General features: G+C 36.4%; 1 protein-coding gene across 1 annotated transcript in view; it reads right to left on the bottom strand.

The window, feature by feature from the left end:
• Positions 1 to 1192: 1192 nt before the first annotated feature.
• The window catches only part of LOC133050400 (uncharacterized), a 38379-nt gene continuing 13685 nt past the window's right edge, over positions 1193 to 25886 (bottom strand). The window contains exons 3-4 of the mRNA XM_061134547.1: positions 6697 to 6802; positions 1193 to 1316 (exon numbers count right to left, since the gene is read on the bottom strand). Coding sequence (XP_060990530.1) covers positions 1193 to 1316; positions 6697 to 6802 — 230 coding nt within the window. The remainder of the gene's footprint in view (positions 1317 to 6696; positions 6803 to 25886) is intronic.

Genomic DNA, 25886 nt, shown 5'->3' on the forward strand with positions numbered 1-25886 from the left:
CACAGGATCCCGTGGTACCCCTAGTGTCCGTTTTTAGTGGACCTTCATGCTGCTCTCCATCCTGCCTCGTTCTAGTTCATATTCCCCAAATCAGTGCGGGAGGGTTCCCTTTTCTCCACGTTCTCGCCCATATTTACTGTTTCCATGCTTTTTGATGCTGTCCATTCTGAGCAGTGGGAGGTCGTTCCTCCCTAGAGTTTTGATTTACAGTTCTATAGTAATCAGTGGGTGGAGAAGGAAATGGCAACCCACTCCAGTGTTCTTGCCTGGAGACTTCCAGGGATTGGGGGGTGGGGTGGGGGGGGGTAGGAGGGGGGAGCCTGGTGGGCTGCCGTCTACGGGGTCGCACAGAGTCAGACACGACTGAAGCGACTTAGCAGCAGCAGCAGTAATCAGTGGTAGTGATGTGGAGCTTCTTTTCCTGTGTTTAAAAAAAAAAAAAAGCACACACAAAAAAATACGTGTGTTCAATTCACCTCTTGAGATTAGCTTCTTGAATATCTCCCTGGTTTGAATTCTTTTCCAGTTACCTACCGCAGGCTATTTCTTGAGGGCGGATGTTCCGATAGCCCCACAGGCTTTGTGAATGAATGCTGCTGCTGCTGCCAAGTCACTTCAGTCGAGTCCGACTCTGTACGACCCCACAGACGGCAGCCCACCAGGCTACCCCGTCCCTGGGGTTCTCCAGGCAAGAGTACTGGAGTGGGGTGCCATTGCCTTCTCCGAAATGAATGCTAAATTCCCCTACATTGCAAACTTTAAAAGTGTTATTACACAAAATGTCCACAAGGCGGCAGCACCTCTTCATGCCCCATTTGTCTTTCCAGCGCCAACAGAACCCTAGAGGAATTCACTTTCCTGGGTTATGGATTAGGGTGGAAGGTGCCAGGACTGGTGTTTCCTAAACCTTAAGCCTTATCCTTACCTCCTTATCCCCTTAGGCTTCACCCGCTAACCCCCCCACCTCTCCTTCCCCTGACAAATTCCAAACTGCCCCGGGGAGAGACTGAAGGTGTTCTGGTAAGAAAGCAGAGGAGGGAATCTGAAGAAGCTCCGGTAGAGATCAATCCACCTCGGAAACCCTTGCCAGCTCCCAGGGCGCGCGGTTCCTTGGGTGCACTGGGCTTGGTTCAGCTCCAGGAGGGCCTGCCTGCATCCGAAGGTTAGGGTCCTTTCCACAGGGGACCAGGGATTACGAGCCCAACCGGGGCTCCACGGCTCGCAGGTCCTCCCAGACTCTCTCAGGTCCAGGCCGGCCTCGGCACCCAAGGCTGCTGGGACTCCAGAAAGGCGGCCCCAGACCTGGTGGCCCGGGCCTGGGGTGGGGTGGGGTGGGGCGGGGGGGGGGAGGCGGATAGCGCTGGCATTGTTTTCTCCTTTTGCTTTTTAAATTTAGTTTGTATTTCATATGGGATATAACCTGATTTAGTTATAGGCATTCTTTTATTCTTTCTTGCATTCTTTTCCCATGTTAAGTTATTACACAGTGTTCATTAAGTTCACTGTGCTACATACTAGGTTCTTGTTGATATCCTAATATATATGTGTGTGTGTATATTTATTACCATATATATATATGAACCACAGCATCCTAATTTTTTCCTTCCTTAGCCTCACCTTTTCTGTGATGTAACTAACCACCAGTTTGCTTGCTGTGTTATTGAGTTAGCTTTTGTTTGAAGAATCTTTTTTATTGATTTTTGGTTCTACCCAAAAGTGATAGCCTAGGCTATTTGTCCTTCTCTGACTTCCTTCACTTAGTATGATGTTGTGCAAGTCCATGTATTTTGCTGGAAAGGTGTTGTTTCTTTGTTTTAATGTCTGAGTCATATTCTATCATATGTATATGTATATAACACATCTTCCTTATCCATCCCTCTGATGATGTCTTGATTATTCTAAAACGTGCTGCATTGAATGTTTGGGTGCATTTGTCTTTTCAAATTATCATTATTCTCCACTGAAAGGCCTAGGAGTAAGATTGTAGGATCATGTGGTCCCTGTATTTTCGATTTTAGAGGAGCTTTCATACTCTTCTCCATCATGCCTATTTCCAATTTATATTCCTGAGGATTCCCTTTTCTACAGGCCCTTTCCTGCATTTATTCTTTGCAGTCTTTTTGATGATGGCCATTGCAAAGCGTGTGATCAGAAATCTGCACCAATGATATATATTTTGGAAATAGAATTTTGCCACCATCACTGAGACTGCCCCCTGTCCTGTCTCAAACAAAAATTCCACCAAACATATCTAGTATGCTTACTTCTATCATTATTATGTTTTTTTTCCTTATTTTCAGCTTCAGGAAATGGAATAATAGAGTATGTGTTTTTGGTGGTCACATTTATTTCATTCAACATTTGTTGTTAACTTTCCAACCTGTTGTAACAGTAATTTGTTAACGTGCATTGTGGGCAGTTTTCTCCAGTGTGAAAATATGGACATTTGTTTATCCATTCTCCTGTAGATGACTCTCGTGTATGACTTTTCCAAATTGTGTTGTTATCAATCTCCTTTGACATGTCTTTTGGTAAAGTTACATACACATTTATGTTGATTTTATGCTTAGAATTGGAACTGTTTAGCTATACATATATTTTCAGTATTAGTAGATGGTGTCAGTTTCCTAAAATATTTCTGCAAAATTATGCTCTCATCAGCAATGTATGAGAGTGTTTTAGTTTCTGTTAATTGCACCGTATGTTTTTCTCTTTATATAACCCTTCTGGTGGGTGTATCAGCTTCCTGGTGGCTCTGATGGTAAAGAATCTGCCTGCAATGCAGGAGACCTGGGTCCAATCCCTGGGTCAGGAAGATCCCCTTGAGAAGGGGATGGCTGCCAGCTCTAGTATTCTTGCCTGGAGAATCCCAGGGACAGAGGAGCCTGGCAGGCTACAGTCCAGGGGATCTCAAGGAGTCGGACACAGCTGAGTGACTTAGCACACACGGAGCACGGTGGTGTCTTATTGTGTTTTAATTTGTATTCATCTGATAATGAAAGTGGTTCAGCAAATTTTCATGCTTTTTAAACAACTTTTACATCATCTTCAATGAAGTGCCTTTTCAAGGCTCTGAGTCATTTAGCTATTGAGTTTTCTTTTGTTTACTTATTGATTCAAAGGTATCTTGTGGCCATGAAGTTTCTAGGAGGTATATACCTTTTTTTCCCTCAAAATGTGTTTTGCTCTTTTGCTCTCTAGATCGAATCTTTTGAGGTACATGTTTCTTCATTTAAGAAAGTCCAACTTGTCATTTTTTAAAAATAAATAGTGCTTTTGGATTTCTTTTTATAATCTTTCTTTGCTCTGTGATCATATACATATTCTTCTAGACTTTCTTCTAGGACCTTTATTAACCTTTGCATTTAAATATGTAATGCCTAGATCTTTAATCTGTTTGAATTAGCTTTTGTTTTTGATACAAAGTGGAGATCAAGATGCATTTTTTCCCATATGGATAACCAATTAATTCAGCCGATTATATATTTTTGCTGATTTATTTTTATGTAAATTGGTTTATATAAATTGTATTAGTTTTACAATATATATTACAATATATATTTTTACAATATTACAATATTATATTAGTTTCAGGTATACAACATATTTATTCAACATTTAAAGTTGTAACAAGATAATGGTGCTATTTCCCAGAACTGTATAATATATCCATGTTGCCTCTCTATTTTGTCCATAGTAGTTTCTATCTCTTAATCTCACACCCCTTTCTTGCCCCTTCAGCTTTCTCTCTCCCCACTGGTAACCTCTAGTTCGTGCTTTGTATCTGTGAGCCGGCTTCTATTTTGTTATATGCATTCACTTGTTTATTTTTTTAGATTCCACATATAGATGATAACAGAGAATATTTGTTCTTCTCTGTTTGATTCATTTCACTAAAACATAGTGAAATGCTTGGTCCAGCATCGGTGAAATGCTTGGTCTGTTGGTCCATCCACATTGTTGCAAATGGTGGAATTTCATTCTTTTTTATCAGTCATTTAAAAGTATTTATTTTATACACATAGACAGATGTATATATGCATAGGTTATCAATTTATCTGTTTATCTATATGGGTGTATGTCTATATACATCTTTATGTTTGTGTACATGTGTATGCATATATTGTATTAGCATATATATTGGCTTGTTACATATTCATTATGAATAAGAGAATTTTTTTTCCTTATTGTCATGGAATGCACATTCTCAATGTGCAAAATATTTATTACTGATTAGTAAATTAAATACCATGAGAGGAGAATATGCACAACTCTGTTACTTTCTCAGGTTTTGAATATTGTGATCTCTGCAACCACCATGTTAAGTTTATAGGGCAGGTGCATTGAACGCACTGAGAACTTTACTGCCTTAGAAGTCCTGTGACATCTAAAGATCATATTGGAGAAAGAATGCGGGTTGATTTGTTCTGAAGATTCTGATTCCACTGCTTCCAGGCTCACTGGCTTTAAAATGAAAAATTAAATTACTAATTCCATACTAGTAACGGGCAAGCTTAGTAATTCAGTCAGGCCAGCAGACAGTGAAGTGAACGCCCGCACACATGGGCCCTATGGCTTTCAAAGGTGTCAATGAATGAGACTACTGCTGTCTTCATAGTGTTTGACTTTGAAGAACAGTAGTCACAGTCAAGTCAAGGCAAGTATTAGTTATCCTGGCAATAGAACAAAGGTTAATATGAGGATTTGGGTCTTAATTGTTGAACTTAAGTAACTTCTACTGTCTATCAAGTTAAGAAAGTGTAAATAATATTCCATTGAAACATAAGCCTGATAATTGGGGAATTAGATAATTTATTGTAACATTACAATTACATAGGAAATGAGAAGAAAAGGGAAATAAGCATGCTTAAAACATTTATTAGGAACTTAAATAAAAACATAAAAACATTAACAATAAATAACATTAAAAAATTAGCCTCAAATTATCACTAAACTTGTCAAATAATATTATGAACAGTTTATAGGTTTTCTATAATTTTTAAATTTCTCCAGAATTTATTTTTGGAAATGCATTTATTTACCAACTAGTAAAGCAATTGCTTTATAATCATGTAATTAGAGGGCAGATCAATGAAAAAAAAATGTTTTGCAATGGTAATTATTTGAATTTTGTATCATAATAATGTTTTTTCTACATTTGTATGTTCCTCAAATAATAGTTTTCAAAATGATACCAGCATAACAAGGTCAAAATAAAAGTGAATATTTTATGTGTAAACTCTTAATTGTTTTTGACTACAATTTAACCTTATTTCAGTCTTATTACATTTTGATCAGAATGTACATTTCAAATCCATCCTGAATTTTTTCTTGGACTTAATCACTCCCTTGTGAGTCCTTTTTCTTTCTTTCTTTTAAATAGACTGAATTTTAATTTAAAATGTAGCTATGATGTGAACACACCTACTAAATTGGAAATATGACTTTCTTGACAATATCAGAAAAGAATGGACTGTACATTATCATCTTTCTTCGATGTCTTAGGAACTTACTCAGCCTGGCCATGAACCAGTTTTCCTTACATAATGACTAAGGTTGTTGTCTGAAATGAAAGGTTTGTCATACATCTTAGCTGAAAGAGGAATATGTTTGATTATTTCTATGATAGGACAGTGTACTTAGTTCTCTGTTCAAACATGATTTAAGAGTCATCTTACTTGTTTCTTGTTCTATTATGGTCACAATGGGTCTGTCTAATTATTTTTGATATATTTTAGAAACTGCTTATGATCCAGAGGAAGCATCATAGCTTAGTGGCTGTCATTGGCTAGCTGTTGACTCTCAATATCATTATGATTGTAGTTGTCATTTTGATAGACATACTTTCCATTTTCATTTATTTGTTTATAATGAGTGTGTTCATCTTCCTTGTTTTCTTTTAGATTCCACTCCTTTCCTCTATTCTTAGGCACTTAAATTCAGGATATTAATCCTTATTTCTGTGCTGCAAGTTACTTATATTAATAATATGTTGGTATTACATATCTTTGTAAAATTTTACTTTGCTGTAACATATTTTTAAGCTTGAAGTATTTTATTGATTACCCAATTTTACTTCTCCACAACAAAATGTATGCATAAGTTATTTTACATTTTATAATAAATTAGAAGATGGTAAACTTTTGCTTTTTGGACATGTAGCTCATAGTGAAAAGGTAAAGGGAATAGTTAATTCTGCCCTAACTAGAAAAAAAAACAAAAACAAAAGAGACTTCCTTGACACAAAGAGTTCCAACTATCACTTTGTTTCACATTTGCATTTCTAAGAAAGCTATTTTAATAAGATTCAAAATGCCTCTGTATTCTAAACAGTCAATAAAGGATGATGGTGAAATGAAAAAAGAGAACCACTCTGATCCTCTGTCCATGTGTACCTTCTAAAGCAAATGAACTTCAGAAAACAGTATTAATAAATATAGAATTTGAAGGTCTCAGAAATAATTTCCCTAAAGCTATTTACGTCCCCGTCCCTTTAGAGAAGCCTCCATGAGCTGCCAGAGCATTACACATCCCCCCAGTGCAGACTGCTAGTCTGGTGGGTTAACTGATAAGAAATGAGTTCTGTGGAGGAATCTGAAAGGTTCAGTGTCCCAGGGTGTCAGAGAGTGGCCCAGGCAAGTATCAGAGCAGAGAGAACAAAGAGGGAGGGGTCAGGCTGCTCCCACTGATGTTCACCTGAGCCCGCTAGCAGACCAGTCAGACTGCTGCCAGGGTATTGGAGTCAGTCCCTCATGAATGCCAGCAGTCATAATTTCCAGGTCACTCAGGGTGACTTCTAATCCTAATGAAAAATTCAATAGAAAATAAGAAGACCCAATTCAATATTAACCAAAATCCTGCGAAGAAAAATTGCTTAAAAAGAAAATATTGTAAAAAATGTTATAAATTCAGAGCAAGTGAAATTCCGGTACTTTAGGATTGTAGTCTACAGTCCTATCAATGGGCTATTTTCCTCTGTACAGACTTCATTGTTGCTGTTGTTCGGTTGCCCAGTCTTGTCCTACTCTTTACGACACCACGGACTGCAGCATGCCTGGCCCCCCTGTCCTTCAGTGTCTCCTGGAGCTTGCTCAAATTCATGTCCGTTGAGTAGGTGATGCTATCTCACCATCTCATCCTCTTCTGTCCCCTTCTCCTTCTGCCTTTGATCTTTCCCAGCATCAGGGTCTTTTCTAGTGAGCTGGCTCTTCCCATCAGGTGGGCAAAGTAGCGGAGTTTCAGCTTTGGCATCAGTCTTTCCAATGGATATCCAGGGTTGATTTCCTTTAGGATTGTCTGGTTAGACCTCCTTGCAGTCCAAGAGACTCCCTAGAGTCTTCTCTAGCACCACAATTCAAAAGCATCGATTCTTCAGCACCCAACCTTCCTTATGGTCTATCTGTCTCATCCATACATGACTACTGGAAAAACTATAACTTGGACTATATGGACCTTTATCAGCAAAGTGATGTCTCTGCTTTAAAATATGCTGTTTATGTTTGTCATAGCTTTCCTTCCAAGGAACAAGCATCTTTTAGTTTCATGACTGCAGTCACCATCCACAGTGATTTTGAAGCCCCCAAATATAAAACCTGTCACTGCTTCCACTTTTTCCCTTCTATTTGCCATGAAGTGATGGGACCAGATGTTGTGATCTTAGATTTCTGAATGTGGAGTTTTAAATCAGCTTTTTCAGTCTTTTCTTTCACCCTCATTGAGAGGCTCTTTAATTCCTCTTTACTTTCTGCCATCTGCATATCTGAGATCATTGATATTTCTCCCAGCAATCTTGATTCCAGCTTGTGAATCATCCAGCCTGGAATTTCACATGATGTACTCTGCATATAAGTTAAATAAGCAGGGTGACAATATACAGGCTTGTAGTACTCCTTTTCCAATTTTGACCCAGTTCTTTGTTCCATGTCTGGTTCTGACTGTTGCTTCTTGACCTGCATAGTTTCTCAGGAGACAAGTCAGGTGGTCTGGTATTCCCATCTCTTTAAGAATTTTCCACAGTTTGTTGTGATCTACATAGTCAAAGGCTTTTGCATAGTCCACGAAGCAGAAATAGATGTTTTTATGGAATTTTCTTGCTTTTTCAATGATCCAATGAATGTCGGCAATTTGATCTCTCGTTCCTCTGCCATTTCTAAATGCTACTTGTACATCTGGAAGTTCTTGGTTCACTTACTGCTAAAGCCTAGCTTGAAGAATTTTGAGCGTAATCTTACTGGCAAGCCAATTGAGTGCAAATGTATGGTAGTTTGCACATTCTTTGGCATTGCCTTTCTTAGGGATTAGAATGATAATTGACCTTTTCCAGTCCTGTGGCCACTGAGTTTTCCAAATTTGCTGACATATCAAGTGTAACACTTTAACAGCATCATCTTTTAAGATATTATATGTCTCAACTGGAATTCCTTCACTTCCATTAGCTTTATTTCATGCTCTATACACTCTTACCAACACTAAATATTGAGATTTTAGTTGCACAGAGAGCTTCTATTAACATCTGTTGTAGCTCAGTTCTAGTAGCTAATTAGGGTCTGCAGGCTAATGACCATATAAAAAAAGTAATTAAAAGAAATAAATATTTAGACAAAAAGTAAAAGGACAAACAAAAATACCTCCAAAGAAGCTGCTTATAATTTGTGTATTAGAAAGCTATTAAATATGAATTGATTTCCATTTTATTACTATTAAAAAGGTGACTATATTTGTGTTTATTAATGTTCCTGGGAAATTACTTCTATTTTACGTTTTATATATAATTAAGGAAATTTTTTTTTGTCTCATAAAGACATTGTTTTAAAATATCAAATAGTGTTTCTTAGATCCCTGTTGAAAACATCCCTGCCTTGCTATTGGTAGTTTATGAAGGCATAAAAATGTTTCCTTTCAGAGTTCATGCTCATGAAAAGTCACAAGTATCTGAAACCTTATTTCACACTACACACCAAATATTATAATTTAAAGTGGTACTAGAATAATATTGCTCCTCAGTATGTAGTAGAAGCAGAAGAAAATAACCTTTGATATAATTCTACTTCAATAAGATTTCCATGCTAGTACAAAAAAATTCTAAGTAACACTTGTTCACAGAAAAAAGACTAAACAATTTCACAAACAATTAAGACACCATCAGTGACGAACAGTGGAAACTCCAGACAAAAGCTTAGTGTTACAGGCAAGCAATGACTCGCATATGAAAATTATCATACACTAAAATATGACAATAATCAGAAGTTAGCATTATCTGATTTTAAAATATATTTAATATGAATAACAAATGAAAGTACATTTTAAAAAGATGAGTGATAAAAATGAAAGATGGCAAAGATGGGTTTGATAAAGGACCAAAATGGTATGGACCTAACAGAAGCAGAAGATATTATGAAGAGGTGGCAAGAATACACAGAAGAACTGTACAAAAAAGATCTTCATGACCCAGATAATCACAATGGTGTGATCACTCACCTAGAGCCAGACATCCTGAAATGTGAAGTCAAGTGGGCCTTAGAAAGCATCACTACGAACAAAGTTAGTGGATGTGATGGAATTTCAGTTGAGCTATTTCAAATCCTGATAGATGATGCTCTGAAAGTGCTGCACTCAATATGCCAGCAAATTTGGAAACCTCAGCAGTGGCCACAGGACTGGAAAAGGTCAGTTTTCATTCCAATCCCTAAGAAAGGCAATCCCAAAGAATGCTCAGACTACCGCACAATTGCACTCATCTCACACTAGTAAAGTAATGCTCAAAATTCTCCAAGCCAGGCGTCAGCAATACGTGAACCGAGAACTTCCAGATGTTCAAGCTGGTTTTAGAAAAGGCCAAGGAACCAGAGATCAAATTGCCAATATCTGCTGGATCATTGAAAAAGCAAGAGAGTTCCCGAAAAACATCTATTTCTGCTTTATTGACTATGCCAAAGCCTCCGACTGTGTGGATCACAATAAACTGTGGAAAATTCTTAAAGAGATGGGAATACCAGACCACTTGGCCTGCCTCTTGAGAAGCCTGTATGCAGGTCAGGAAGCAATAGTTAGAACTGGACATGGAACAACAGACTGGTTCCAAATAGAAAAAGAAATACGTCAAGGCTGTATATTGTCACCCTGCTTATTTAACTTATATGCAGAGTACATCATGAGAAATGCTGGGATGGAGGAAGCACAAGCTGGAACCAAGATTGCTGGGAGAAATATCAATAACCTCAGCTATGCAGATGACACCACCCTTATGGCAGAAAGTGAAGAGGAACTAAAAAGCCTCTTGATGAAAGTGAAAGAGGAGAGTGAAAAAGTTGGCTTAAAGCTCAACATTCAGAAAACTAAGATCATGGCATCTGGTCCCATCACCTCATGGGAAATAGATGGGGAGACAGTGGAAACAGTGTCAGACTTCATTTATTTGGGCTCCAAAATCACTGTGGATGGTGATTGCAGCCATGAAATTAAAAGATGCTTACTTCTTGGAAGGAAAGTAATTACCAACCTAGACAGCATATTAAAAAGCAGAGACATTGCTTTGCCAGAAAAGGTCCGTCTAGTCAAGACTGTGGTTTTTCCAGTGGTCATGTATGGATGTGAGAGTTGGACTGTGAAGAAAGCTGACCATCAAAAAATTGATGCTTTTGAACCGTGGTGTTGGAGAAGACTCTTGAGAGCCCCTTGGACTGCAAGGAGATCCAACCAGTCCATCCTAAAGGAAATCAGTCCTGGGTGTTCATTGGAAGGACTGATGCTGAAGCTGAAACTCCAGTATTTTGGCCACCTCATGCGAAGAGTTGACTCATTGGAAAAGACCCTGATGCTGGGAGGGATTGGGGGCAGGAGGAGAAGGGGACGACAGAGGATGAGATGGCTGGATGGCATCTCTGACTCGATGGGCATGAGTTTGAGTAAACTCCGAGAGTTTGTGATGGACAGGGAGGCCTGGCATGCTGCAATTCATGGGGTCGCAGTGAGTCGGACACGACTGAGTGACTGAACTAAATTGAAAACATAAATAATTTGAATTTAAAAGTAAGATATAGAAGGAATAGAACCTGGAATACCACTTATTAAAGTTGATGTTGAAAAAGAGAAAGAGAAAGAAAGAAATTACGGACCTAGGCAAAATATGGTAAAACTGCTAAAACCAAACAGGAAGAGAAAGACTTAAAAGCAGATGGAGGTGAAAGGAGACTGCCGATGAAGGAACTTCAGTTACTCTAAGAGATGAATTTTCAAGGGCAAGAAAAGAAGTGAAGGAAATTGTTGTATCTTTAATGTGCTGAAAGAAAACGCATTTCAACCTAGAATGTTATAATCAGTGAAGCCACCTTTCAGAACATGAACAGAACAAGGACAGAACAGACTAAGGACATATCTCACAAACAAAAGTAGATTTCTCCCCTTCAAACAGCCAATCAAAATTAGCAAGAACAATTAATCACTTAATCAGATGAAACCGAATTGAGAAACAATAATAAAACTCAAGGTTAGACAGACTGAAAAAGAAGGAAAAACAGAAAACACAAATGAAATATTCAAAACAAATTAAAATGCTAAATTCAAACTTGTCTGAAAGAAAACATTTGAAATTAATTCCAAATAATACCACACTCAATACATGTTAATTAATGCTGATAAATAATTATTAATATCAGATAAACCAGCAAGTAAAACAAAAGTGTTAGCGTTATATAGAACACCACCATAGGATTAAACAATTCAAAAAATCAAGGAAGATACATGAATTAAAGCTGTTGGTATCATACAGAAAATAAACCCCTAACAAACACAAAACTAGAGAAATCACTTTCCTTTGAAATACAAAAAAAAATACTTCTAGTTCATGGATCAAAATAAAATTATTTTATTCCAAATTAGAAAGAGTTTTAATTAATCATGAAGGCATGTTCCTTGCTTTCTGAACCACCAGGGAAGTACAAAACATGTGGCGGTGGATAATGCCATGGTGTCCCATGGGTCATCGCTGAATGAAGAATGTACTGTCCATCAAATCTTACAGAAGGCTTATCTGAATGGCAGCTCTTGTTTGTTTGTTTTTTTAAGGACAATACTTAGTAAGAATCCAGAAACAAGGTGACAAACCATGTATGAAAGAAGCCAGGCACAGAAGAATCTTCATAATTCCTTGGCTAGTAAGTCCCAAAGAAAGTAGTGGTGTCTATCGGGCAGTGGGGAATGGCCTTGACAGGCCCAGAGAGAGCCTGTGGGGTAAAGGACTTGTGTTTTACCCTCCTTTGTGTAGTGGTTACCTAGCTGAGAACATTCCTAAATATTCATCAAACTCTGAAATTTAACATTGCACACTTTGCTTTATGACATTGCTGTTTTGCAGTTGCCAAATCATGTCATGTCCAGCTCTTCAAAACCCCATGGACTGCAGAACGCCAGGCTTCCCTGTTCCTCACCATTTCCCAGAATTGCCCAAGTTATCCCTGTTGAGTGGGTGAAGCCATTCAACCAACTCATCCTCTGTCTTCCCCTTCTCCTCCTGCCTTCAATCTTTCCCAGCATCAGGGCCTTTTCCAGTGAGTCAGTTCTTCGCCTCAGGTGGCCAAAGTATTGGAGCTTCAGCTTCAACATCAGTCCTTCCAATGAATATTCAGGGTTGATTTCCTTTAAGATTGACTGGTTTGATCTTCTTGCTTTCCAAGGGACTCTCAAGAGTCTTCTCCAACACCACAGTTCAAAAGCATTAATTCTTCAGCACTCTGCCTTCTTTACTGTCCAGCTCTCACATCCATACATGACCACTGGAAAGATCATATCCTTGACTATATGGACCTTTGTCGCCAAAGTGATGCCTTTGCTTTATGATATTATGCCTCAATAAGGAAAAATTAAACCAGTTAAATATAGTGAGCTTAAACAAAAGTTGTGAGAAAAATCTAAAGCAAAACATAAAGAAAATTTCAAGAAACTTATATGACAAGAATTAAATACATAATTAATTATAAGTATCTCATTCTAACAAAAAGTAGAAAAGAGAACAGCTGGGAGAACTGAAGAAATTGAAAGAAAATAATTATTGTTTCAGTTCAGTTCAGTCTCTCAGTTATGTCTGACTCTTTGCAACCCCATGGACTACAGCACACCAGGCCTCCTTGTGCATCACCAACTCCTAGAGTTTACTCAAACTCATGTCCATAGAGTCAGTGATGCCATCCAGCCATCTCATCCTCTGTCGTCCCCTTCTCCTCCCACCCTATCTTTCCCAGCATCAGGGCCTTTTCAACTGAGTCACTTCTCCAATACTTTGGCCACCTGATGTGAAGAACTGACTCATTTGAAAATAATTATGGTGGGTCAAATTAATTAAAACAAGTGGAAAATTAAAATACAGATTTCTTTTTTGTAAAGACTATGAAAATATTGAAACAATATTCCAAGTTTTAAAACATTGAAAGGAGAATAAGATATAAGAAATTTCTTTCAAATAATATGGGAGGCCTTACTATGGATTTAAAATTATTCTATTCTTAAATAGTATTGTTTCAAATAATTGATGAAAAACACTGAAAAGCTAAAATGGGAAAAAACATGTCAATCAGCATGACTCAAAGAAGAAAAGCAGAATAATTCTGTAATCATTCAGAAAATTGGACTTTTAATCAAAGTCTCTTCACAAAGAAGGTTAAGAGACCAAACAATTTTAAGGACAAGTTTTACCACTTATCCAAGTAACAGATGATTCTGATATTATATATTCCAAAGATATTATATTACAATATAATATAATATATAATCCAAATATTAAAGGAAACACACATCTTGGATACATGAACCAGATAAGAACGTTAGAACACAAAAATTAAGGCCAATCTCATCCATGGATATAGAAGCAAAAATACTAAAGTAGGTAATAAAAAATGAACACATCTACATATTCAGATATTGCCTTCTGAGCAATATAGAGACATACCAAAACTGCAAGTTTGGTTTCAAAATAAAATGATATAAGCAGGCAGATTTAAAAATTAAAGAGAAAAACATAGTTATTGTGTGTGTGACTAAGTCGCTCAGTCATGTCCAGCCCTTTGTGGCTCCGTGGACTATAGCTTGTCAGGCTTCCCCACCCACGGAATTTTCCAGGCAAGAATATTGGAGTGGGGTGCCATTTCCTACTGCAGGATATCTTCCTGACTCAGGGATTCAACCTGTGACTTGTGTCTTCTGCATAAGTAGGTAGATTCTTTCCCATTAGCACAACCTGGGATAAAAGATACCAAAAGAGCATAATGAATTCTAATATCCCATCTTGATAAAAATCTATCAACAAACAAGGAATAAAAGTTTGTTACTTACAAACTAAAGGTTGTATTGCAGAATTTACTACAAACATTTTCCTTAGTACTTAGAGTTTTATTACATTACGTGAAGATTAGGAATAAAATATAGATGCAAACTATTTATCTTTTTTTTAGTTTAGGCAGCCTACAAAAAAAAAGATTTAAAAAGGTGAAGTGAAATTGTAATTTCTTGTAAGTGGAATTTTTGTGTATATATAGCACATGCAAGGAATTTACAGGTAAAATATTTACATTAGTAAGAGAGTTTATTAGCATGGTTGATTTACAAAAAATCAATAAATATGAACAGTAAATTTTTATTTTCTAACATTTTCAAAGCATGTTTTCGTAACTTGTCAATATCAATATTCTTTACAACAGAAATAAAAATAGAAATATCTAATAGTAAATGTAACAAAACAATTGTAGTGAAGCCCTTTAGGAACAAAATTGTAAAACTTTATTGAACAATATGGATGAGATACCATTTAGCATAATAAAGATGACAACTCTTGTCAATTGAATCAAAAGATAAAATGAATAACTAGTGTAACATATTTATACTGTGGAACAACACATGGTAATAAAAGCGGAAGAACTGTAGATGATTGCATGTTCTTGTTCAGTTGCTCAGTCTTGTCCAACTCTTTGTGACCCCATGTTCTGCAGCACGCCAGGCTTCACTGTCTTTCACAGTCTCTCAGAGCTTGCTCAAACTCATGTCCATTCAGTTGGTGATGCCATCCAACCATCCCACCCTCTGTCACCCCCCTTTCCTCCTGGCCTCAATCTTTTCCAGCATCAGAGTCTTTTCCAGTGAGTCGGCTCTTCACATAAGGTGGCCAAAGTATTGGAGCTTCAGTCTTAGCATCAGTCCTTCCAATGAACATTCAAGGTAGATTTTTTTTTTTTTTTTAGGATTGACTGGTTTGATCTCCTTGCGACTCTTAAGTCTTCTCCAGCACCACAGTTAGAAAGCATCAATACTTTGGCGCTCAGTCTTCTTTGTGGTCCAGCTCTCACACCCATACATGACTACTGGAATAAACATAGCTTTGACTGTACAGACCTTTGTTAGCAAAGTGATGTCTCTGCTGTAATATACTGTCTAGGTTTGTCTTATCTTTTCTTCCAAGGAACAAGTGTCTTTTCATTTCATGGATGAAATATATCAAATAGCAAAAATATACTTTGAAAGAATAAAAGCAAGTTGCAGAATGATACATATTGCAACTGTTTTTGTCAAGTGAAAAAAGCAGGCAAAAGTTGAAAAAATAGACATTTGATTGCTAATATAGACCTTTATTAGTTAGCTTATTTTTAGCAGCCCTGGATGTCTAAAACCCAAAATTCCAGAGCTCAGTTCTTTCACATGAAGCTGTCTGAGCACACGTTCCTCTTGGATGGGTAGCTTTATTTTGCATGGCATCACTCCATTGCAGTGGCTTCTCTCGTTGCAGAGCACCAGCTCTAGGCTCATGGGCTTTGGTAGCTGTGGTACACAGGCTCCGTAGTTGTGGCTCCTGGATTCTTAGGCACAGGCTCAGTATATTGTGATGCATGCACCTTGGTTGCCCAGCATCGTGTGAGATCTTCCTGGACCAGGGATTGGACCTGTGTCGTCACTTGTGTTGACAGGCGGATTCTCAACCACTGGACCATCTAGGAAGTCCTCTTGGATATTTTAATCAACTTTCTTATAGGATACAAATGAAAAACTAAAAAGGAAAGCATAGGAATGAATAATATAAATAACAGTTATTGAGACAAGGTAGAGAATGCAGTCACAGAGGGTACCGTGAACTTTTCAAGGATACAGACTCTGTTATACTTTATGCATTTAGTGAAAGTACATAAATCTATAATACTGTTATTAAAATATGCATATTTTCTGTGAATATTGTATATACATAGTTAACATATGTGAACAACAAAAGACAAAAAATAAAATAGAAGCAAAGACGATAATAATAATAATAATAAATAGCATTTATTAAGGACTTACTGTAGACTAGGAATTGTTTAAAGCGCTGTGAATGTTAAACTTAAAGATCTTTATAATAAATGTATAATACTAGCACTATAGTGCCACTGTATTAAATAAAAACTCATTCAGAAGGACAATAACTTGCCAAAGTCACATAATGTGAATGAGTCAAAAGTTACAAAACTAACTTTTGGCTTGTCAGTAGCAAAGAGATACAGCATTAACTACAACAAAGATGACAATTTTTCTAAACGTGCATTAATGAGCAGACGGCTCTTCTTTAAACTAAAGGCTCTACATCAGGTTCGGAATCTCATTTCTGTTTTCACTTCACTCTTCACTCCTCTGAGAGCTTCATTGTACATACTCCTCTGCATGATTTATCACCTCTTAGTCATCTCTTCACTCTATCGTATGGAATTCTTTACCTTGAACAAATGCAAGTTGTTTTCCATTTTTTAACTTTGAATCTCTTTCTACTATGCATTACAAAATGGAAATAACCCTCATTTAGAAATAAAAAAACTGTAGGGCTCTCTGGAAGCTCAGCTGGTAAAGAATCTGCCTGCAATGCAGGAGACCCCAGTTCCATTCCTGGGCCGGGAAGTTCGCCTGGAGATGGGAAGGCTACCCACTCCAGTATTCTTGGGCTTCCCTGGTGGACAAGGAATCCACCTGCAAGCAGGAGACCTGGGTTCGATCCCTCAGTTGGGAAGCCTCCCTGGTGGAGAGCATGGCAACCCATGGCATCTCCAGGCAGTATTCCTGCCTGGAGAATCTCTAAGGTCAGAGGATCTCTGCAGGCTGCAGTCCATGGGGTTGCAAAGAGTCGGACATGACTGAGTGAATAAGGTTTAATTAGTTAACACAAAAGATCATCAAAAACTGTTGTATTCTTTAGCTGGATGGAATCAAATTTCTGGCCAATCCATTAGCTATTCTGGACAGTGTTGTTCAATCAAACTTAATTGTGACAAAAGTTGCTATGTTCAGACAGCTCTTGCACATGGGTAGGTGCAAATTGGGGAAGATCTACTATACTTCGGTTTCTATGAACAGCCATAAGGCATTTAACTAGGTGCCCAAAAAACAGAAGCTGTAATCTTTCTGAAACCCCAGCCTAGTTATATCACCATTGGTGGCAGAGTTAAGAAAATTATACTTAACTCTTGAAAAGTTAATGTTATTTCCAATGGCTGTGTCTTTTTGGATAACAAGCTGAAATTCATAAGTAGTTGACCAAAGACAAATCTGGGAAGCCCTCTCTCATTTGTCATGGGATTGATGAAAATGTAATCACTTTGTTGATGGTAATTTTTGGTTGTTTCCTTTGTTCTACCACTCGATTTCTGTTTTCCTTCAAGACACAATACTTAAACAAAGGTAACTGTTACTAACTATGTCTTTATAAGATCCTCCAAACATTTTTCTGTTTAATTAGAATGATATCAGTGAATACAAAGTCATTTATAAAATAAATTAGACTTCAGAGGTTTCCACAAAATATTGAATTTATTTCTTAGTGTGCTAGTACTATTTTAGGCATTATAATATGTATAATCATTCTTATTAACCTTCCCTTTCCTATTCAAAAATCTTTCCAAAACTCTGCTCATGATTATGGATTGAGACAGAGGAAATTATGAGCCCAGATTGAATAATCTCATTGCTGAAAAGCCTTCATGATTAAAGCTGTCTGGCATCACTAAGCTTGTTTTATTAACACAAAAACTTATTTTTCAAACATAGAAAATATCTCTTCAAATATTTCCAGCCATCCATGAATGCTACTCTGATTATTTAACAAAAGAAAGTTAGAGTTTAGAATTTTACTAATGAATAATCTGTAGAAGATATTTTACCATTGATGATAACACTTGTTAACTTTCCATAATGAGAAACAGCCCTGTATGTGTGCACGAAAGCTTTCAGGAACAAAAAGTGTATATTACTGAAGCAAGGTGTATTTCTACAAAGATTTTTAAAAAGCTCTTTGAATCTCTAAAACATTAACCAAAATGAATATCTCAAGAAACAAAAACATGGAAAAATCATGAGCGAATTATAGCCCTTTAAAAGCTTTAAATTTTTTCCTATGATTAACATTGTCCTTTAAATATTGAGATTTTACCAACTATTTAAAATGTATCCAGATTTCATGGGGCAAGATAGATAATTTCCTCCTCTCATTTATTGAAATGATTTTATAAACCAGTTATAAATAGTGTACTACAACTATGACGTGGGCAAAATCTCTGCAAAACTCTGCAAAATCTCTACAAATCACTTAATCTTTTAAATACTTATATATTTTTCAATAGCCCCATTGTATATTTTATAAATCCAAACTTTAAGATAAATGCGTGTTTTTGAGAATTTGAAGAACATCAAATATGAATGCTTTAGTTTTATGGATAAACTGCAGAAAGTACTTATACAAACTTTTGCTATGGAATTCTTTATATGAAATATTATAGTCATGATTTAGGAAAATGTAGGCACTTCTCCAGTGGCTCAGACAGTAAAGAATCTGCCTGCAATGCGGGAGACCTGGGTTTGATCCCTGGGTTGGGAAGACCCCCTGGCAATCCACTCCAGTATTCTTGCCTGGAGAATCCCCATGGACAGAGCAGCCTGGCAGGCTACAGTTCATGGAGTCCCAAAGAGTCAGACACGAATGAGTGACTCAACACAACACAACATAAATATTGAGGACAAACAGTTTTATAAGTATAATTAAATTTCAACAAATACTGTAGAGAAAAAAGTTACGACCAGATGATATATTGGATTATGTTTTTAAACCTTAAATAGCTCAATTTCACATTTGTGAGAGCATGTAATCCCCGACCAATATAAATACTCCCTTTAATGAGCTAATGTTATAAATTTAGTTAAAATGTCTCAACCAGATGACAAAGTGCTCTTCAAAATTATCTATCTATTATCTATCCATCTACATTCAGATGATAAGATATACTAGTGTTTCCTATATTCTCTTTTTTAAAACATATTTTAAAAATAAAAAAATATGTGAGTAGCAACTCTCTATACCCATTAACCAACTATAACAAATCTGATCATATTTAATATTTCTTTAAGATTTTAAAATGAAACCAGACAGAACAAATAAAACCAATCCCTTCCCTTTCTGTGGTCTGTAATTCCACTGGATCCACTTTCAGAGGAAGCCTCCATTTTGTATTAGTGTGTAGACGGTACACCAATGTGCATACATAGCCAAAAACACATATCATGCTTAGGAATTTCATGTAAATGACATTCTACTGTACCTATATTCTTTTCTTGTTGCTTTTTTAGAGAGTTATTGTTGTCGATATTTGTAGGTTTATTTTAACTATACTGCTTGCTTTTATTCTAATCCATCCGTGTAATAAGAAAACCTCAATTTATTTAATTATTCCCTTATTGATGGGTATTATGGTTTCTGCTACATCGTGCCTAATATTACAACGACTATTATAGTCGCTCAGTCGAGTCCGACTCTTTGCGACCCCATGGACTTGCTGCATGCCAGGCTTTCCTGTCCATCACCAACTCCCGGAGTCCACTCAAACTCATGTCTATTGAGTCAGTGACGCCATCCAACCATCTCATTCTCTGTCGTCCCCTTCTCCTTCTGTCTACAATCTTTCTTAGCATCAGGGTCTCTTCCAATGAGTCAGCTCTTCGCATGAGGTAGCCAAAGTATTGGAGTTTCAGCTTCAGCATCAGTCCTTCCAATGAACACCCAGGACTGATCTCCTTTAGGATGGACTGGTTGGATCTCCTTTCAGTTCAAGGGACTCTCAAGAGTCTTCTCCAACACCATAGTTCAAATGCATCAATTCTTCAGCACTCAGCATTCTTTGTAGTCCAGTTCTCATCTCCATACATGACAACAGGAAAAACCATAGCTTTGACTAAATGGACCTTTTTTGGCAAAGTAACGTCTCTGCTTTTTAAAATGCTATGTTGAGCATAGCTCCTCATACATGTCTGAGTGCTTATCCAAAATTGGAATTGCTGGATTATATCCCATGCACATCTTCAACTTCCCTAGATTTTGCCAGATTGCTTTCCAAAGTTATTGGTTGACCAATTCATATTCCAACTGTTGTGCAAATTCTCATGTCTCTACATGATGGGATGAATCACCTTTTTGAATTATTGTGTGTGAGATGAATGTCATCTTCTAAAATGTGCATTTCTTTGCTCAGTAACAAGGTTAAGATTCATTTATGTGCTATGACCACTCAGGTTCATTACTTTGAGCAGCTTCATATTATTTGTATTTCTGTGGGTTTGTTTGCATCTCTTTTTACCTTTTGGGGACTCTTATTCAGGTTCCTGCTTCTTTATCATTTACATGTGTTGTAAATACATTCTTCCCATATCTTCTTATCTTTCTCTTTTTTATTGTGTCTGAATTTTCAATATTATTCCCTAGATTTCCACCTTTCCTCTTTCTGAATTTATGTATTTATCATTCTGAATTTTTTTTTAATTTGAACAATTGACACTAGTGGTAACTGCAGACAATCCATAATATAAATTTCAAGAATCACACTTTGACCACTCCATCCATGTTTTCAGTCCCATCCCCAATTTCAGGGATTCATTATTCTTGGTGAAGTTTATCTCCACCTCTTTTCCTTTATGTGTTGTCTTTATATTAATTTCTAAAGTCCTCCCTTATAATAAGTCTCTGTATATATCCTTAACAATTTTGTTCCTTTCTCACTTCCTGTGAGTGTCTTGGGTAAAATTCAGTCAGGTTTAAGATCCAATTCTCCACCTCAGTGTGGCTAGAGAAAAATGGAAACTCAGGCTAAATATTTTTTATTTTTAATTTGTGGCAAATAACCTTAAGTTGACACTCTCTCAACTTCAGGTTGAGTGTTGTTTCCAGATATTTGCTGATTTTCTAGATATCTTTACATTATTGTAACTTAACTCAATTGCAGTCAGAGCATTTATTTTGTAAAAAAAAATATATATATTCTCTTAAAAAATAATGGTTTTATGGCCCAGAGTACAGCCTATCTTGGCAAATTTTCTGTACATGCCTAAGAAGAAAGTGTATTTTGTGATTGTTGAGTGGAGTATTGTATAAAATATTAATTAGGAAGTATTAGTTGATAATATTTTTCAAATATTTTATATCCTCACTGATTTTATGTCTGTGTGTTCTGTTGTTTTGGGAGTGGTGTCATAAATTACTTATTTCTTCTTTCAGTTTTTTCTATGTTTGCTTCATATTTTTTGAATATCTGTTATTTGGTACATAAATAATTAGGACTGTTACATTTACCTGAGGAATTGACCATATTTGCATTATCCTCTTTATATGCATTATTATTTCATTTGAAATATGCTTGTTACCAATAGATTCAACTGAAATTTTATTTTCATTGATATTAGCATGTTACACCTGTTTACATATGTATGCTTTTAACCTGTTTTTGTCTTTATAGTTAGATTTCTTGTAGGCAGCATGTACTTGGTGCTAATTTTTTATTTCAGTATAACAGTCTCTATTAATTGAGATGATCAAACCATTTACATGTAATGTGATTGTTGATTTGATTGTGTTTAAAACGACCATATTGTTATTTGTTTTCTGTTTGTCCTGTCTAGTCTTTGTTCTGTTTTTTTTCCTGCCTTCCTTTGAATGAACTAATATTTTTCTCATTTCCTTTTATTTCCTATATTGATTTATCATCTGTAACTTTCTTTTGGCGTTATTTTAATGCTTGCTGTAATGTTTATAGTATACACTTTAACTGCTCACAGTTTATACTTACTTTATTTTTTTAGTTTACTTTCAAATGCTAGTATGCCAATTAATGTATAATAAAATATCCTTAGAATGTACTTCTATTTATCTCTTCATAGCCTTCATATTCTATCATATATTTAACTTCAACAGCTGCTGTAAATGCTACAACATACATAAATAGTGAGTTAGCTTTTAATTATTTAAATAATAATAATAATACTTTATAATTATTTATGGATTTACTATTTCTGATGCTTTTTGTCTCTTGTATAGATTCTGGTTTCCATATGGTATCATTTTCCTTCTACTTACAGCTCTTCCTCGAATATACTGTTACTTCTATATGTCTGAATAAAATCTATACTTCACCTTCAATTTCTCAAAAATATTTTCCCTTGGCAGTAGTTGTTCAGTCACCCAGTCATGTCCGATTCCTTGCAACCCCATGGACTGTAGCATGCCCGGCTTCCCTGTCCATCACCATCTCCCGGAGCTTACTAAAATGCATGTCCATTGAGTCGATGATGCCATCCTACCATCTCATCCTCTGTCATCCACTTCTCTTCCTGCCTTCAATCTTTCCTAGCATCAGGGTCTTTTCTAATCAGTCAGCTCTTTGCATCAGGTGGCCAAAGTACTGGAGCTTCAGTCCTTCCAGCCTCAGTCCTTCCAATGAATATTTAGGGTTGATTTCCTTTAGGACTGACTTGTTTGATCTCCTTGCAGTTCAAGGGACTCTCAAGAGTCTTCTCCATCACCACAGGTCAAAAGTATCAATTCTTTGGTGCTCAACTTTCTTTAGAGTCCAACTCTCACATCCATACATGACTACTGGAAAAACCATATCTTTGACTAGACAGACCTTTATTGGCAAAGTGATGTCTCTGCTTTTTAATATGCTGTCTATGTTTGTCATAGCTTTTCTTCGAAGGAGCAAGCATCTTTTAATTTCATGGCTGCAGTCACCATCTGCAGTGATTTTGGAGCCCAGGAAAATAAAGTCTGTTACTATTTCCATGTTTCCCCATCTTTTTGCCATGAAGTGATGGGACCAGATGACATGATCTTAGTTTTTTTTGAATGTTGAGTTTTAAGCCAGCCTTTTCACTCTCCTCTTTTACCTACCATCATCAAGAGGCTCTTCAGTTTCGTTTGCTTTCTGCCATAAGGGTGGTTTCATCTGCATATCTGAGGTTACTAATATTCCTCCTGGCAATTTTGATTCCAGCCTGTGCTTCATCCTACTGGCATTTCTCATGATATACTCTGCATAGAACTTAAGTAAACGGGGTGACAATATCCAGCCTTGATGTACTCCTTTACCAATTTGTAATCAGTCTGTTGTTCCATTTCCAGTTCTAACTGTTGCTTCTTGGCCTGCAAACAGATTTCTCAGGAGCCAGATAAGGTGGTCTGGTATTCCCATCTCTTTAAGAATTTCCCTTAGTAAATGATTATATATAAGGTGACTTTTCCTTTCTCTCCCGGTAGTTGAAAAATGTTGCTATACTCTTTTTCTACTTACACTGGAAATTTTGTTCCATTATAGTTTTAAATATTTTTTTCCACCCCAATCTCAGCTCTGTGGAACTCCAAATAGCCACATACTTAGCTGCTTGAAGCTGTTCCACACTTCACTGATGCTCTGTTCATTTCTTCCATTCAATCTTTTTTCTCTCCCGTTCACTCGTGGTTTAAGGTCTTTGCTATGCCTTCAAGTTTACTAATTTTGCTTCTGAAGTATCTCATCTAACATTTATCACCTCTAGAATATTTTTATCATGAGATGTAGTTTTCATGCTTAGAATCTCAACTTGGGTCCTTTGCTATTTCTTTCATCTCCCTCCCTAACATGTTCAATATTTGATCTGGCTTCTTGATGGAGTATCCAAAAGAGTCATAATGCACTTTTTAAAGTCATTGTCTCATAATCCTATCATTTGTACCATTTTTGAGTCAATTTTGTTTGATTTCTCTCCCTGCTATGAGTTATAATTTCCTGTTACTGTTGCCCGATACATAATTTTTGATTAGGTGCCAGACACTACAAATTTTATGTTGTGTATCCTCAAAATTTTTGTATCCAGTGAAGATTATTGAGCTTTATTTATTAATTTACTTGAAAAAAATTTCACTCTTTCGGTCTTGCCTATGAGTATTCTTAGTTAGAACAAAGCAGTATTTAGTGTTTTCCCCCAATACTGAATCAAGATCTTCTTAGCACTGTCTTCAATGACCCACTAATTTGAGGTTTTGCTCTCTGGTTGGTGGGAAAAGTCACTCATTCACGCTTTATTTGATGCTTACATCAGGCACTATTTCCCTTCATCTTCTCATGTGGTTCACTTGCCAACCATTGTTAGTTTCCTCATTCATTTTTGCTAATCAGTACATTTGGGAAAGACCCTGATGCTGGGAGGGATTGGGGGCAGGAGGAGAAGGGGACAACAGAGGATGAGATGGCTGGATGGCATCACCAACTCGATAGACATGAGTTTGGGTGAACTCTGGGAGTTGGTGATGGACAGGGAGGCCTGGCGTGCTGCGATTCATGGGGTCGCAGAGTCGGACACAACTGAACAACTGAACTGAACTGACATGATTCTATACTTGATGTGGACCCTCTGCAGATGTCTGGAGTTCTTTGCCAACCTCTCCTCTTCTGGTGCTTGACCTGCACACCCACTCTCTGCTCTATCACCATGTCCATGGGTCTACCCCATGACCTCAGTATCTCCAGCCAGAGACCTAGAGCAGCAGAATGAATCACCTCATCTGATAATTTCCCATCTCTGAGGGATCACTATACTTCATTGTCTGATACTGAATTCCTTGACAGCCATTAACTTATATTGAAATTATGGATTTTTCAAGACAGGATGGAGTGCAAATTCTGTTCCAGTTTGTTGTGGAAGGATGGAAGCTGCTTTACCCCTTGAATGACTGTTAAGCAAATCAGTTTTCCTCATTACTTTCACATGTAACTCCATTATCTTCCACCATTAATTGCTACAGGAAAAACATTATTGTAAGCCTTATTATTATCATACTAGTTAACATTTTTCCTGATATTTGTTTAAAAAATTAAAAAGACTTCTTTATTCCTGTGTTCAGTGTCTCAACATGGAACTGCCTATGTGTAATTTTTCCCTGTGAATACACTCAGGTCTATTTTAACATTATGCTTTTCTAAGAAAAATATTCCCATTAAAAATATTGTTTTAACTCAATGTCACTTCTTTGCTGTTTCCTCCATCCTCTATCCTCAAACTTATCAGAAAAATTTTAGCTTCTGAATTGATCCTTCTGCTTACCTGCTTTTCTACATTTTTAATCATTTTTATCTTGTGATGCTTAATTCTGTGTGATTTTTCTCAATTTTATATTCTAATTTACTATTTTTATACAGTCTAGGGTCTATTCCTTTACCCATCTTTAAGTTTTAAAAGTTGAATTTTTCATGTCAAAGAAACTGAATTAATTCACTTTCATATTCCAATTAACTAATTTCATTTGATTGAGTTTTATTTCATAATTTCTTTTTTATTGATGTGATTTTTTAATTTATTTCTTTGAAGATAAATCTAAAATATTTCCTAAAAAATAAAATAAATAAAATAAAATATTTCCTAAAATTTTCTTTATAATTCATGAACAAAAGTATGTTAATGCTTTGTCATAATTATATCACTTATATTTCATAAATCAGAATTTTTTTTCTGCTTTCTATTGGTTTTTATATGCTCATTTCAAATGGGAGGCATTTATTTTTTGTTTCACTTTTAATTTATTTTTCTTACTGTCTCCTTCT

The sequence above is a fragment of the Dama dama genome, chromosome 32, assembly GCF_033118175.1.
Source record: "Dama dama isolate Ldn47 chromosome 32, ASM3311817v1, whole genome shotgun sequence".
Lineage (NCBI taxonomy): Eukaryota > Metazoa > Chordata > Mammalia > Artiodactyla > Cervidae > Dama > Dama dama.